The sequence below is a fragment of the Portunus trituberculatus genome, chromosome 46, assembly GCF_017591435.1.
Source record: "Portunus trituberculatus isolate SZX2019 chromosome 46, ASM1759143v1, whole genome shotgun sequence".
NCBI classification, from domain to species: domain Eukaryota; kingdom Metazoa; phylum Arthropoda; class Malacostraca; order Decapoda; family Portunidae; genus Portunus; species Portunus trituberculatus.
The window spans coordinates 17330003-17345002 of NC_059300.1; the positions used below are offsets into that span (position 1 = coordinate 17330003).

Sequence of the window (15000 nt, forward strand, 5' to 3'; positions counted from 1 at the left end):
TAAACACAGTGTGTGTGTGTGTGTGTGTGTGTGTGCGCGCATGTAATGTATTGGTGTGTGTGTGTGTGTGTGTGTGTGTTCAACAAATGGAGGCATTCGGAGTAATAGATTTAGTGTTTCGTTATAGAGACTAGAGGGTCTTGATTGAAGAAGGAAAACTCTGAGCATACTTATACCATGTGGGCTTTTCACGGGAATTTATGAGCTCAAGGGATACTTTTTTGGGGTACTCCCTATCTCAAAGCCCACCCGCTAGGAAACCATTGCTCCAAGTGAGGAAGCCTAACCTGCACTCGGACTGTGGACAGGATTCGAACCTGTGCGTTTGGAGACCCCTCGGACCCCAAAGCACGCATGGTTCCACTGTACCACGGTGGCCCCTACATACTATAATATAGTTTCAGAGTAAAAAAAAATTGCTTGCTCAGACTTTCTCCCCTCGCCCTTCTCACACAAGAAAAATTTGAATTGGTTGTTGTGAAATACTGATGCCCAGTCTGGGGAACCTCGATTAGATCATTATGGCTACATTGAGTGATCCTATGAGACCGCTATGTTGTTACAGCATCTCATTCTACCTTCACCGTCCCCAGGGACAGCCAGCTTCTTATTGCTTTCACAGTGACAGGAATAAATGATACACCTTACCCATCGCGGTGCTTGGCAACGCAGTGCTCGCTGGTCACGCGATTCTCGAGGTAGCTTTGGTCGCCGACAGCACCACGCCCTACCTCTAACTGTCACCATGAGAAATGCCACGGCGGAGTGGGTCCACAGGTGTCCTTGACTTGAACCATTGCCCGGCGTAGGGTCAGGGCCATGCATACAAGGGAGCTCACGGTGATGGAGGAGAGGCGGGTGCTCGGGACACCAAGATGACACAGCTAGTTCATATTGTCCCTCTGATGTTTGTGCAAATGAATCTTCTTTTAGTCCCGGTGCTGCTCGGAACGCGGCCTCCCAGATGTCCTCTGCTACGGTGATCGTCTGCTGCTGGGGTGCTGGATCCTATCATTGCTATTCCATAAATGATATGTGGCTCTTGGTGATTGATTAACTAACAAAGACAGCAAAGACCACCAGCGATCAGGACACTATACTGCGAAGCAAACCATACACCTCCTCCTCTTGCTTTCTGTGATCTTTTTTATCACAACTATTTTTAATATGTTTTTCTGGTAGTTCAGAGGATTTGAAATGGCGTTTTTGTGATTGCAGTTATAGCTAAACAAAGTTTCTGCATTATCAGTAAGGGAAACAACTAAAAGAAACCTGGAAATCTCCCCGATGGCCTTTGAAAATAGTCGTGACAGAAGCCTAAACTGTTTAAGAATACTTACTAATGGCATTCCTTGCCCTTGTTAGTGTGTCGTGAGTAAAAAGGAAAAATAACGTAAGGAAAAGATAAAAAATATATACGTAGATTATAGTATTATACAGCGAACTTTTTTTTTCCTTTTTAAGTTTTCCAACGTCATCCCATTGAGAAAAGTCACATGAATCTTGGCAATAGCTGTGAAATAATGATGTCGTGTGCTGAATATGTATTATGTTGACGAGCTCTGCGTTATGACACTTAGAAATTCTTTGCTTTGACTAACGAACTGACTTCACGCGATCAAATTCATGAAAGACGCAACGATTCGGGGGGTACTATCCCAAATCCTTCTCTTCCTCCTTCATCTCTTCCTCCTTCTATCTTATGTCCCTCCTCCTCCTCCTCCCCCTCCTCCTCCTCCTCCTCTTCCTCCTCCTCCTCCTCCTCCTCCTCCTCCTCCTCCTCCACCTCCTCCTCCTCCTCCTCCTCCTCCTCCTCCTCCTCCTAGAAACTAGTCCCGGTTGTCATTGTTCATGTCAAAACAATGAACACATTCACTTGATATTATCTTTTATCTAATAAGGATATATTTCATTAAGGAAGAAAAACAACTACTGTACAACAAAGAAAAATTATTGGATAATTGAGTCCATAGTGATGGCTAAGTTCCTCTATGACTTTACTGTTAACATTGTCACAATAACAGTCAAAGGAATCGAGTCCTTGCAGAGCAACTAAATCATTATTATTATCACCAAATATCTAGTTGTAAGGTAAAGGAAGCGCCTTATCATATGACACTAATATTAGGATTGTGTGTAGATTGTATGTGTTAAAAGTAGATATCATCTCTTTCTTATGTTTCTCTCAAATTTCATGTTGATTTGTTCTGCGCAATATGGTACTGTACCATTTCCTTTTTACGACCAGCTTCGGATGAAGAGATGGGGCTATGGGAAGTAGCCTTCTTCTGAGCCATCCTGTCTCTTACTAATGCTTAGAGTAGAATAGTTAAGCAAACAGCCTCAGGTTGCTGTTTGAACCTCCTTTGTATTTCTACATTCCTTCTCTTCCTCCTCCTCCTCCTCCTCCTCCTCCTCCTCCTCCTCCTCCTCCTCCTCCTCCTCCTCCTCCTCCTCCTCCTCCTCCTCCTCCTCCTCCTCCTCCTCCTCCTCCTCTTCCTCCTCCTCTTCCTCTTTCTCTCACTTGTGGAAATTTCCATTCACCAAAGGAAAAAAATGTAATCCCATAAAATATCATCGACAGTGGCACATGATTAAGTGTAGTAGTAGTGGTAGTGGTAGTGGTAGTGGTAGTGGTAGTAGTAGTAGTAATAGTAATCATAGAAATCTATAATATTAATAGAAGTAGTAGCAGCAGTAACAACAACAACAACAGCAACAGCAGCAGCATTACATTCACACAATTAGTTTCCGGGAACGCTGGTTACGTGGCGTAATGTGTGTTGGTACGTGGTAGTTGCATGGTGGGTGCGTAATGTAGGTATATGGCAGAGATGAGGGCACAAAGGGGCTGGGGGGTTGTTGAAGACTTGAGTCTACAAGACAATCGCTCAGTCCCACCACCCTGTCAGGTCCAAGGGCGGGGAGAATTCCTTTCTAGTGGTGTTCCTCACCCACCTGTCTTCTCCATCACAATATAGGTCCGGTGTCTCAAGCGCCTCGATATGATGTCTTATCAGGGTTGTCTCAACTAATTTTGAGCCAGTTATAGAAATAGGAGTGGAAGTTATTAGGGATTTTCGAGATTGTCTTTTTTATTTATCATTTATTTTTTGTGTGCTTTTTATATAGTTTAAGCAAGAGTCTTTACCAGTGATGTGAAAAGAAACACCTACGAGAATCTGTTTAATCATCTCTGTGGCTTTTGAAAATAGTCCTTACGGGAATACAAAACTCTTAGAAATACAGGTTTTTAAGAATAACGCCTGTCATGCCCAGCAAATTAAGCTGGAGCCTTCTTTTTTATGACGGAAGTGTGCGATGACTACAAAGTTCTGCGTTGGGTGAGATCAAAATCGTTTGGAGTCGCATCTGGACAGTTCAGAGGCGAAGAAACTACTGGAATGAAGAGGTACGAAGACTTCTGGTGACGATAACTCTATGTAGTACATGGGAAGAACATCACTGAGCAGGAAAATCTTTTTTGTGCACCACGGTGCGAGGAGTCGCTTATAAGAATGAAACACCAGCAGAGGAAGATGCTGGAATAAGATGATCACGAGACAACAGCTCATGATGATTATAGATATTAACAATAACCAATGCATAAGAACATCACCAAGAAGGAAGGTCCTTGTAGTGCACAGCTGGGCCGGGAGTCGCTTCTAGGAAGGAGAATACCACCACCAGGCTTCAGCTCAAAGGAGTGCGCCACACCAAGGCCTGGGAACCACTGGGTGCTGGAGACTGAGGCAGTGACCTCTGACCTCTCTGTAACAAAAGACGGGATGTGTGTGTGTGTGTGTGTGTGTGTGTGTGTGTGTGTGTGTGTAGAGGAAGTACCCGAGGGAAGCTAATCAGATATGCTAGAGTGTAGAAACTGTAGATAGTAAAAAAAAAAAAAAAAAAAAAAGAAAGAAAGACGAGAATGAGGCAGGAGATGAAAGAGAAGAGGAAAAGGAGGAAATAAATATGCCATGACAACGTCTTGAAAATTCAAAGAAGCATATAATTGCCGTCCTTTGCAGCACACTTTATTGTTCAGGTACAGGAGAAGCACTGAAGGGTCTTACTGGGCCGGGAGTCAGTGCAAGGTCACTACTACTCCAGTAAAAAAATGCCCTCGAATCATTATATGAACCGATAGTAATAATGCCGCTGGAATTCAATTAGTCACGAGGATAGAAAGTCATTAACAGTAGTTATTAGTTATTTGTGAAAGTAGAGGATGAAAGATGTTTAAAATTAATAATAAATGCCGATAACGAGTAGAAAGCAGGAATCAAGAAAGTCACATAGCTCGAAAATCAGCTATATAAATCAGTTATCAGCAAACGAAGTCAAAAATAGTAGAAGTTGGGAATCAGTCAAAGGCATCAGGAACCATTCATTAACACAAGTAGTAGAGGCCATGCAGCAATCAGCGTTAGAAGTCAAGCTTCATCAGTAGTAAAGGTCGAGATCCTTGATGCCGTCAGCGCCAACTAGCAACGCCAGTACTTCGTCGGCAACATCAGAACCGGAACCAGAGCCGGGGAACCCAGAGAGGTTAAACTGATTCAGGTTGGCACGAATGTCATGCTTGAGGCAGGCGGCGAGACGCTTCCTCTTTTCGCACTTGAGGAAAAACATGAGGCGGTGGAGCCGTGCGTGGAGCGGCGAATGGTACTCCTGCTCTAGAGGCAGACCTTCCTGGGAGAAGATAAAGGGTAAATGATAGAGTTATGACCTTGAAATAAAGATATCATAGTGTTAACTTCAGTTGGAGAGAGAGAGAAAGAGAGAGAGAGAGAGAGAGAGAGAGAGAGAGAGAGAGAGAGAGAGAGAGAGAGAGAGAACCGTTGATGTTGGGCGGGGTCATAACAAGTAGACTAAGTATCACATTGATTAGACCAGACGAAACGTAGTGGATCTCTCTCTCTCTCTCTCTCTCTCTCTCTCTCTCTCTCTCTCTGTGTGTGTGTGTGTGTGTGTGTGTGTGTGTGTGTGTCGTAAGCAAGGAAGAACTGAGGAAACAATTGATTCCCTAAAGTTGTGTTGTGCATTATCCATTAGAATATGCCATCAACATAATAGGAATTGTGTAAAAAAATGTTGGCTGGATGTGAGTGAAAATTAATGAAAAACATGCACAAGAGAATATATTAGATTGGTCTTCTCCTGTGTGTGTGTGTGTGTGTGTGTGTGTGTGTGTGTGTGTGTGTGTGTGAGTACGTACCGAAGCCTCGTGGCAGTAGTATATGTTCTGAATGAGGTCTATCTTTAGCTGGTCGTCGGGGATGGTCAAGTAGTAGTGGTTTACGAAGGAGTCTTGCTTCACTCTAAGTTCCTCATCGATCTGAAACACGCAGCAGCAATGCATCACTTCACCTAGTCTTACTTAAGGCGGGTTCACACGTGTCAATTTGCGACGGAAAGTTTATGTCAGTAGAGTTTCCGACTCAAAATCGGTGCCTACCGACTGAAGAAACCAGTCACAAAACAAGACCAACATTTTGGTCTTGTTAGTCGATTTCCAACTTTGTTTACGTCGTGACGGCACGGAGTAAGCTTTGAAAATGTGGTCTCCTGGTATAGAGAAGATGAGGTGAGGGAAAAAGAACACATCTGGGATCCCAGAAATGAATTATACAGTAAAAAAAAAAAGCTTGCGCAAATTGTCGTTCGACGAAATAGGTGCCACTCAAAAAGAACTGTTTCCCTCAATGCAGGGTGTTGTTGGAGGTGAGGATTGAAGACTTGTCAGGATTTAATTTGATCGTAATAGTACATAGTCTTCTTAATATCAACAATTTTCTTATGAGAAATGTAGGCTAAACCGACGTAGAATTTCATTTGCGTGTGAACCCATCTTTAGGACAATATTAAGAACATAATAACATAAAAAAGAGGGAAGCTGCAAGAGGCCACTAGGCCTATACGTGGCAATCCCTGTATGAGCAAAGCTACCTAATTCCATCTATCATCCCGATTCTGAAACATTTCTGCGACGCACTTCACTAAACTCAAAACTGAAGTGAAACGGGTTTTCGTAGGTGTTTTCATGGTTATGGGGACATATCAATTAATGAAATTTCTAGGTTACTAACAGAAGCACTCTTAAGAATCCGGTTTATCATCTCTGTAATTTTGAAATATAGTCATGATGAGATAGCAAAGCGTTTCTGAATACTGGCTTTTGCTTTAACCTAATTTTACCTTAATTTACCTGGCCTGACTTGATCTTACATGACCTTACTTTGCTTTACCTTATTTTACTTCACCTAACCTAATTCTACCTCACCTAATCTTACTTAACTTTACCCCATCTTGCCTTCTTTTATTTTCCTCTCCTCTCTTTTTTTCATATCTCTTTCTTTCTTTCTCTCTTCTTTCCCTTCCATTTACCTTTCTCTTCTGTCTTCCTCTCCTCCCTTTAAGCAACCTGGCTTTCTCTTTCGTTTTCCTCTCCTCCACTTCTTCCACTTCTCCATCTCTTCCGTCTTTCTTTCCTCTTCCATTTCTTCCACTTCCTTTTCTCTTCTATATTTCCTTCCCCTTCCCCTTTTTCTGTCGTCTTTTCTCTTCTTTCTCTGCTTCATCTTCAGTCACTCACCCTCTACAAGTAAGGATCATTACTTTTGAGGCATCCCAGTCCTCTCATTCATCTGTAACACTCAACCTTATCTCCTTTGCATTCTCTTTCTTTATCCTACCTTTCTTTGTTTCTGTCTATGTATCTGATTTTATCTCTGTTTCCGGCTCATCTCTGTAAACACACACACACACACACTCTCTCTCTCTCTCTCTCTCTCTCTCTCTCTCTCTCTCTCTCTCTCTCTCTCTCTCTCTCTCCCTGTCTCCATTTTGTTCATCTCAATTTCTCTTTCTAATATTCCAAATTGCATTTTTTCATATTTATTCTTTTCTCTCATCTCATTATTTCTCTCTCTTTTTTTTCCTGTTCTTTCGAAATCTCATCCCTAGCGTCGTTTGCAAATCCTTCTTCTGCCACATTTCAAGGCTAAGGGACCGACTGTTTCCACCACACCCACACGTGAACGTGACTTTATTCTATGACAATTGCTGACTCACTGCATTGATAGACACCAGGACGCACGTGAAGTTACTGAGCGCGGCGTTGAGGTGAGTAGCGGCCCGGGCCAGAGTGTCAGCGTCCCACAGAGGTCCGCCCGCCACGTGGTTTGGCTGATACAGGAGAGAGAAAAAGAACTAATTATCTTGTTATAATGAACTTAGGTAATGGCAATGTTAGGTAATATTCGGGGCTACTAAGATTAAAAAGGATTTCAGTTGCATTTTATAGGAAATAAAAGAGATAGAAAAAGAGAAGGGAAAAAACTTATCATTCAAGTGTTATGGTATTTCTTTTAATAGAGGCAGCCAGATAACTATATATTGTCGCTCGCTTTTTAAATGAAAAATGAAATGAAGTGTTATAAAGTAAAGCGTGGATAAAGAAAAAGAACGTTTGGTTAATATAAGCAGCTTGCATTTTCATTACACATACTATTACACACATTAGCATAACTGTTATCATAATCATCATCCTCGCGACAATAGTCCCTGCCATTACTATTTAGTGCACGGGCATCACCCATCAGGGTCACCACCAAGACCACTACTATTTTCCTCGCCATCATTATTACATACATTACCATCACCATTATCACTAGCAACATCACCATCATTATCATCATCACTACTTTTCATACTACCACCATTATCACCACCACTACCATTATTATACCACCACCACCACCACTATCACCACCACCACCATCACTTACAAGCCCATTACAAGTTGCCCCGAAGCCACACGTGGATTGATATTACGATGTTTCTTATTAGTCAGCGTTAAGCAACCGCAAGACGTAAAGAGAACGAGAACAAAGGTGAGATGAAGGAAATGACAGTATTAGCAGCTAACTAGACTATCAGAAGTAGTGAGGGTGGTGGTGGGTGCTGGTGATGGTGATGGTGATGGTGGTAGTGGTATAATCTACTACTACTAACTACTACTACTACTACTACTACTACTACTACTACTACTACTACTACTACTACTACTACTGCTACTACTACTAGTACTAGTACTAAATACTTCTGTACCGCCACCACCACCATTACCACTACTACTACTACTACTACTACTACTACTACTACTACTACTACTACTACTACTACTACTACTACTACTGCTGCTGCTGCTGCTGTTGCTGCTACTGTTGCTGCTGCTGTTGCTGATGATAATAATAATAATAATAATAATAATAATAATAATAATGATAATAATAATAATAATAATAAAAATAATAATAGTAATAACGATAATAATAATAATGATAATAATAATAATAATATAATAATAATAATAATAATAATAATAATAATAATAATAATAATAATAATAATGATAATAATAATAATGATAATAATAATAATGATAATAATAATAATAATAATAATAATAATAATAATAATAATAATAATGATAATGATAATGATAATAAGAATAACAATAATATGGTTCGCCATGGCATAGAAAAGAAAATGACCCGATGAAAGCTTGAGCAGAAACTATAGGTAGTATTTGGAGTAGTTTACTTCATTGTTAGAGAGAGAGAGAGAGAGAGAGAGAGAGAGAGAGAGAGAGAGAGAGAGAGAGAGAGAGAGAGAGAGAGAGACCTGCAGGAAACGGAAATGAGCGTGCAAGACGAGAGGTGAGGAGGTGCGTTGTTGTTGTTGTTGTTGTTGTTGTCGTTGTGGTGGTGGTTGCTGTTATTGTTGTCGTTTTTGTTGTTGTTGTTGTTGTTGTTGTGCTGTTGACGCTGTTGTTGTTGTTGTTGTTGTTGTTGTTGTTGTTGCTGTTGTTGTTGTTGTTATTGTTGTTGTTGCTGCTGCTGCTGTTGCTGCCTTTTTTTTTTTTTACGGGGTGGGAAACTGGCCAGGGGCAACAAAAATTGAAATAAAAAAGGCTTACTGGGTTGCCAGTTCCCTTTATGTTCATATGAGTTATCCAAAATTCAGGGACAACTTCTCTCAAGAAGTCAAGTTGTATGAAGATGGAAATACAGAAGCAGGAGGGAATTTGAGAGTTTACCAGAAAAAGGTATGAATGATAGAGAGTACTTGTATTAGAGAGTTGGACAGAATAGGGGTGAGAGGAGAAGAAAGCCTTGTGCAGCGAGGCCGCAGGAGTGGAGGCATGCGGTTAGCAAGATCAGTAGAGCAGTTAGCATGAAAATAGCTACTACTGATAATGTTGTTGCTGTTGTTGTTGTTGTTGTTGTTGTTGTTGTTGTTGTTGTAGATAATGATGATTATAATAATAGTAGTAATAATAATGATAAATGATAATGTCGTCCCTCTTTCTCGTGAATGAGTGGCAGTGATGGTGATAAATATGGCATGAGGCGAGGAGGGTGAGGAAGGACGCAACCCGCGTTTTAGGAGGGGAAGAGGGTACGAAGACACGTGATCCTCGGAAGAGGATTGGGAGGGACAGTGGGGAGGAGGAGTTGAAGGATTAATAACTTAAGGGATGCCGGAGAAGAATTACATAATCTATGATGAAAAGATAAAAGAGGAACAAAGAAAAAGTAAAGGAAAAGGAATGATTCTCGGAAAGGGGAGGAGGTGAGAGGGAGGGGAGAGTTGGAAGATGAAGTAGAGACATAGCTAAAAAGAAGTAACAGGACCTATAAGGAAAGAATAATAGAGGAATAAGAAAGAAGTATAGAAAGAAAAATCAAGAAGTAGGAAGAAAAGAAGAGAGACACGATAAAGGGAAAGAGATAAAGGGAAGATATGGGAGATGAAATGAGAGGAAGGAAATATAAAAGCTACGAGAGAAAAAAACAAACAAATAGCAACTAGAATAAGTGGAAAGAAGAAGCAAAGGGTGAATCAGATGAAGTAGAAACCGAAAGTAACATATTACATTAATTAAGAAATAGTAAAGAAATAAAGGCGAATGCAAAACAAAAACCAGGAAAGGAAAATAAAGAAAGAGGAAACTGGTCCATGAATGAAAATAACAGCGAGCTTAAGAAGATGAAACGGAAGTCATGAAGAAAGAACAATAAAGGAGTGGATGGAAAGAGGGAGAATGATTAAAAGAAAAGGTCAACAGAACAAAGACGCAGGAAGTCAAAGAGGTATGATCTGCGCAGCGAGAAGTACCACTCCCTCTGTTGTCATTCTCTCTTCTGCGCCTCGCTCATCCTCAGCATGGAGGACCTCACCTGCTGTGGGGAGGTGGTAGCAGTGGTGGTGGATGAGTGGTCGCTCGTGGGGAAGGAGAGGTGGGGTGTGAGGAGTCTGTTGTAATAGATGTCCTTGCTGGAATCGCGAGGATGGAAGGAGGTCACAACCCTCTTGGTTCGCTGCGGGAGGAGAAGCCGTCATCACTTGCATCACCGTCATCTGTAGCAGCGGCACTCCTCTGCACGCCCTTGCAACGTCTCATGGTGGGTGGGAGCTGGGAAACAGTGTGTAGTGGTGTCTTTGTGTGGATTTCCGGGCCGTAGTACTCAAGCACATTATGACCGTAGTAACTGCTAAAGAGTTGTTTATCTCTCAGGGAAAAGTCATAACTACGCCTCGTTGTGATATGCAAAAGGTTTAAAGCCAGTCTTATATCTTAGTTTCGGTAATTTTTCCGTAGAGTTTGACAGAGTTGTGGTCACGTGGAGACTTGAGTGATGTACAGTACACATAGTGAGCTTCATGGCGCCTCCTTGGCCTTGATCTTGTGTTCAGCCACGGGTGTTGCCAGTGGCTAAATCTATTCTTACTTACTGGAGTACATTACATACAGTTGTCCTAAGTAGCAGTGTCATATTCTACAATTCTTTGACATAAAGAAATCAGTATTGAATATCAGTTTGTACTTCCAACTTTCGCATCCCAGTTCTTGGTACTTGCGGAACTCTAATTGTAAAGCAATACCTTACTTTTTACTGCCATCTCTGTTCGATTCGGTATGAAATTCTCTACACTTTAAAAATATGTGCATGCATCGCCAGATTGTGGAAAAATGAGGGGCACAACCAATCACTCCAGCTCTCTCACGCCACAGTCATCCCCAACCAGACCTCCAAGTCACCTTCCTCCGGGCGCGATTATAAATAACACCTTCAAGACGCCGCGGGAAAATTCCCTTTTCACTCACTGGAGGGAGGCAATGGGCGGGGCAGTAGGCAACTCCTGGAAGTGTGTGATCTAAAGGCCTGAGGGAGCCTTGTGACGCAGCCCACAAGCGTGACGACCAGGGACGGCGGGACTCCTCCCTCCGCCCACCTGCTGCGGCGCCAAACTGAACAGGTTGTAACCCAAAAACGATGAATTGTTTTGAGTTTTTGGTTGTCATCAGATATTTTTTCATGTGTAAAGTGAAGTAAGTGTGATAAAAACAGAAGCTAATTGACCTTGTATTCCCTATACACTCTTAGGCAGTGTTGGTATCGTAAACAAGAATGAGATAAAAATGGATATGTAGCAACTCGTACAGCTTTAAGTAAATGCGCACTTTATTTTCTTTCAGAGCCACGGAAATACAGAAGTAACGTGAGTAAAAATGAGTATACACGTTATGGAAATTCTGAAAAATACGGAAAATAGTCAATTATAACACTGGAAAATAATAATTGTTTTACTAATTCACTCCAGAAGAAGACTTTTCTCTAGGAACATTCTACTTATAAAATTAATTCAAAATGCTTCCCCATAATGATACTGATGAAACTGGAATGAAGGTGAATATTTCGTAAGGGATTCTCACTAGGTAGAGTTAACTGACAAAAACCACATGTACGTTACAAGCGCGCTCAGTGTTGCCACATCCGGTGCATAACACGCCGCAAAATTTAATCATGATCACAGCGAGGCTCTTCAACGAATCTCGCGAAAATGAGAGTGTGGGCAAGAATGTGTGACACTGTGAGATAAATGAAGTTAGGAACGGGGAGAATGATAAAAACACCCTCTTCTTGTATCCCGATCAGGCAGGCATTCCTTCCATTTCTCTGATTCCTTCTCCCGTTCCTCGTACTTATTCTCCCGCATCACTCTCACTTGCCTCAGTGTCCTATCTAGTGCAGGCACATCCTTCAATCTTCTCTCCACTCCTTTCCACACAATTCAAATCCCACGCAAGCTCCAATATTTCTTTTAAATATAGATAGATGAATAAACAAATGATTAAACATGTTGAGGTGGTGTGAGGGCGAGCCAGGTAAAGGTAGGAGCAAATGAAAGCGAGAGCAGCTCAGGATGAAGGCAGGTGAAAACGCGAGTAGATGAAAGCGAAGGCAGGTAAGGGCGAGAGAAGGTTAGGGACAGACCAGGTCAGGACGAGACCACGTCATGGGGAGGTCATGTCAGGGAAAGGATAGCTTGGGTTGGTCACCTTGTCTGAGTAGAAGTAGAAGTGGTGGCCCGAGGTGGTGATGAAGGTGTTCTGTGGATAACGCAGGCACGTCAGCTTGGCGCCCCGCACCTCCCTTAATTGGCGGTGATAGTTAGCGGTCCCCAAGCAGTGTTGCATCACCTGTCAAATAACAAGTAATCTTCAGTACACCTCAGCACACCTCAGTAACAATTGTTTACACCATTTTTATTATTGTTATTTTTACTTACATTTTAGTCATTTCTATATCATATTCTATTTATCTATTTATTTATTTATTCTTGCTGTTCATTTTATTGCGATGGCTCTATTACTACTACTACTACTACTACTACTACTACTACTACTACTACTACTACTAGAAAGACAACAACAACAATAACAACAGCTACTACTACTACTACTGTTACTACTACAACTACTCCTACTACTACTACTACTACTACTACTACTACTACTACTACTAGAAAGAAAACAACAACAACAACAATAACAACAACTACTACTACTACTACTACTACTACTACTACTACTACTACTACTACTACTACTACTACTACTACTACTATTAGTAGAAAGACAACAACAACAATAACAACAACTACTACTACTACTGTTACTACTACTACTACTACTACTACTACTACTACTACTACTACTAGTATTACTGCTATGCCTGCTGTTGTTCCTGCTTCTGCTATTATTATTTTATCATTATAATTATTATTATCATTATTATTATTATTATTATTATTACTATTATTATTATTATTATTACTATCATTATCATTATTGTTGTTATTAGTAATATTATCATTATTACTATTAATGTTATCATTATTTTTTATTACTATTATTATTAGTTATTATCATTATTATTATTATCATTATTATTATTATTATTATTATTATTATTATTATTATTATTATTATTATTATTATTATTATCATTATTATCATTATTATTATTATTATTATGATTATTATTATCATTATTATTACTATTATTACCATTATCATTACTATTATTATCATTGTTATTGTTGCTCATGTTTCTGTTGTTGTTGTTGTTATTATCATTATTATTATTATTATCATTATTATTATTATTATTATTATTATTATTATTATTATTATTATTATTATCATTATTATTATTATTATTATTATTGTTATTATTATCATTATCATTATTATTATTATTATTTTTATTATTAATAATCAGTAAGGGTAAAAGGAAGGCAGGATCAGAGAAGGGGGGTGAGGTGTGATGTCAGAGAGAGAGAGAGAGAGAGTGAGTGAGGCGCGATGTCAGTGCGGGAGAGAGAGAGAGAGAGAGAGAGAGAGAGAGAGAGAGTGAGGCGGTGGTGGGAGCTGGATTAGGACATGGGAGGTATCCCGGTGAGCTGACGGTTGGTGAAACTTATACCGACTTTCTAAATAAAATACATGAAGGTCAGATAGCCAACATTCCATATAAAACAATAAAATCACAAAGCAACGATCCTAAGTGGATGACAGACAGATTAAAGCGATGCTTAGGGCAAAAGAGGAATATATGTAAGAGGCTAAAGGCAGGAGGTGAGGCTTTAAGGCCAATATACCACAAATTAGTAAGAACAGTGAAGAGCTTAAGCTTAAGCTCCCTAATTCCATCTATCTTCGTCATCCATGAACTTATCTAACCTTCTTTTAAAGCTCCCTATTGACTCACCCCTGACTACATGACCACTGAGACCGTTCCACTCATGAACCACTCTGTTTGAAAACCAATTTCTTCCCATTTCTTTCCTAAACCTGGATTTTTCAAGTTTGAACCCATTATTTCTGGTTCTGTCCCCACTACTGATCATAAGAACTTCGTTCATGTCCCCTTTGTTAACACCCCTATACCACTTATATACTTCTATCAGGTCTCCTCTTAACCTACGTCTCTCTAGGGAATGCAAATTGAGTTTCTTCAGTCTCTCTTCATAAGGAATATCCCTCATTCCCTGTATCTTTTAGTCATCCTCCTTTGCACTGACTCCAACAGAGCTATGTCCTTCCTGAATTGTGGGGACCAGAATTGTACCGCATAGTCAAGATGTGGCCTGACCAGCGCCAAGTATAATTTTAGTATTACTTCAGGACTCCTGCTTTTAACACTTCTAAAAATGAATCCTAATACTCTATTCGCCTTATTTCTGGCCTCAATACATTGCTTCCTTGTACCGAGATCAGAGCTAACTATGACTCCTAAATCTTTCTCATACTTGGAACTTCCTAGTGCCACGTTATCTATCGTGTACCTATTGCTTGGATTATCTCTACCTACGCTCAGTACCCTGCACTTGTTAATATTGAACTGCATTAGCCATCTATCTGTCCATTCTTTCATCCTATCCAAGTCTGCCTGCAAAGGGCCATCGGACCTAATTAATCTACCTATCTTTGTGTCGTCAGCAAATTTACTAATGCCACTATTAACTCTACTATCCAAGTCGTTGATATATTAGAAATAACAATGGCCCTAAAACTGAGCCCTGTGGCACCCCACTAACTACTTTTCCCCACTCGGAATTAGATCCATTAATTACTACCCTTTG

General features: G+C 40.4%; 1 protein-coding gene across 1 annotated transcript in view; it reads right to left on the reverse strand.

The window, feature by feature from the left end:
- Nucleotides 1-4009: 4009 nt before the first annotated feature.
- LOC123519818 overlaps nucleotides 4010-15000 on the reverse strand; it is a 15701-nt gene continuing 4710 nt past the window's right edge. The window contains exons 3-7 of the mRNA XM_045281338.1: nucleotides 12413-12553; nucleotides 10248-10388; nucleotides 7075-7188; nucleotides 5219-5338; nucleotides 4010-4692 (exon numbers count right to left, since the gene is read on the reverse strand). Of these exons, the coding sequence (XP_045137273.1) occupies nucleotides 4444-4692; nucleotides 5219-5338; nucleotides 7075-7188; nucleotides 10248-10388; nucleotides 12413-12553 (765 nt within the window). The 3' untranslated portion in view covers nucleotides 4010-4443. The remainder of the gene's footprint in view (nucleotides 4693-5218; nucleotides 5339-7074; nucleotides 7189-10247; nucleotides 10389-12412; nucleotides 12554-15000) is intronic.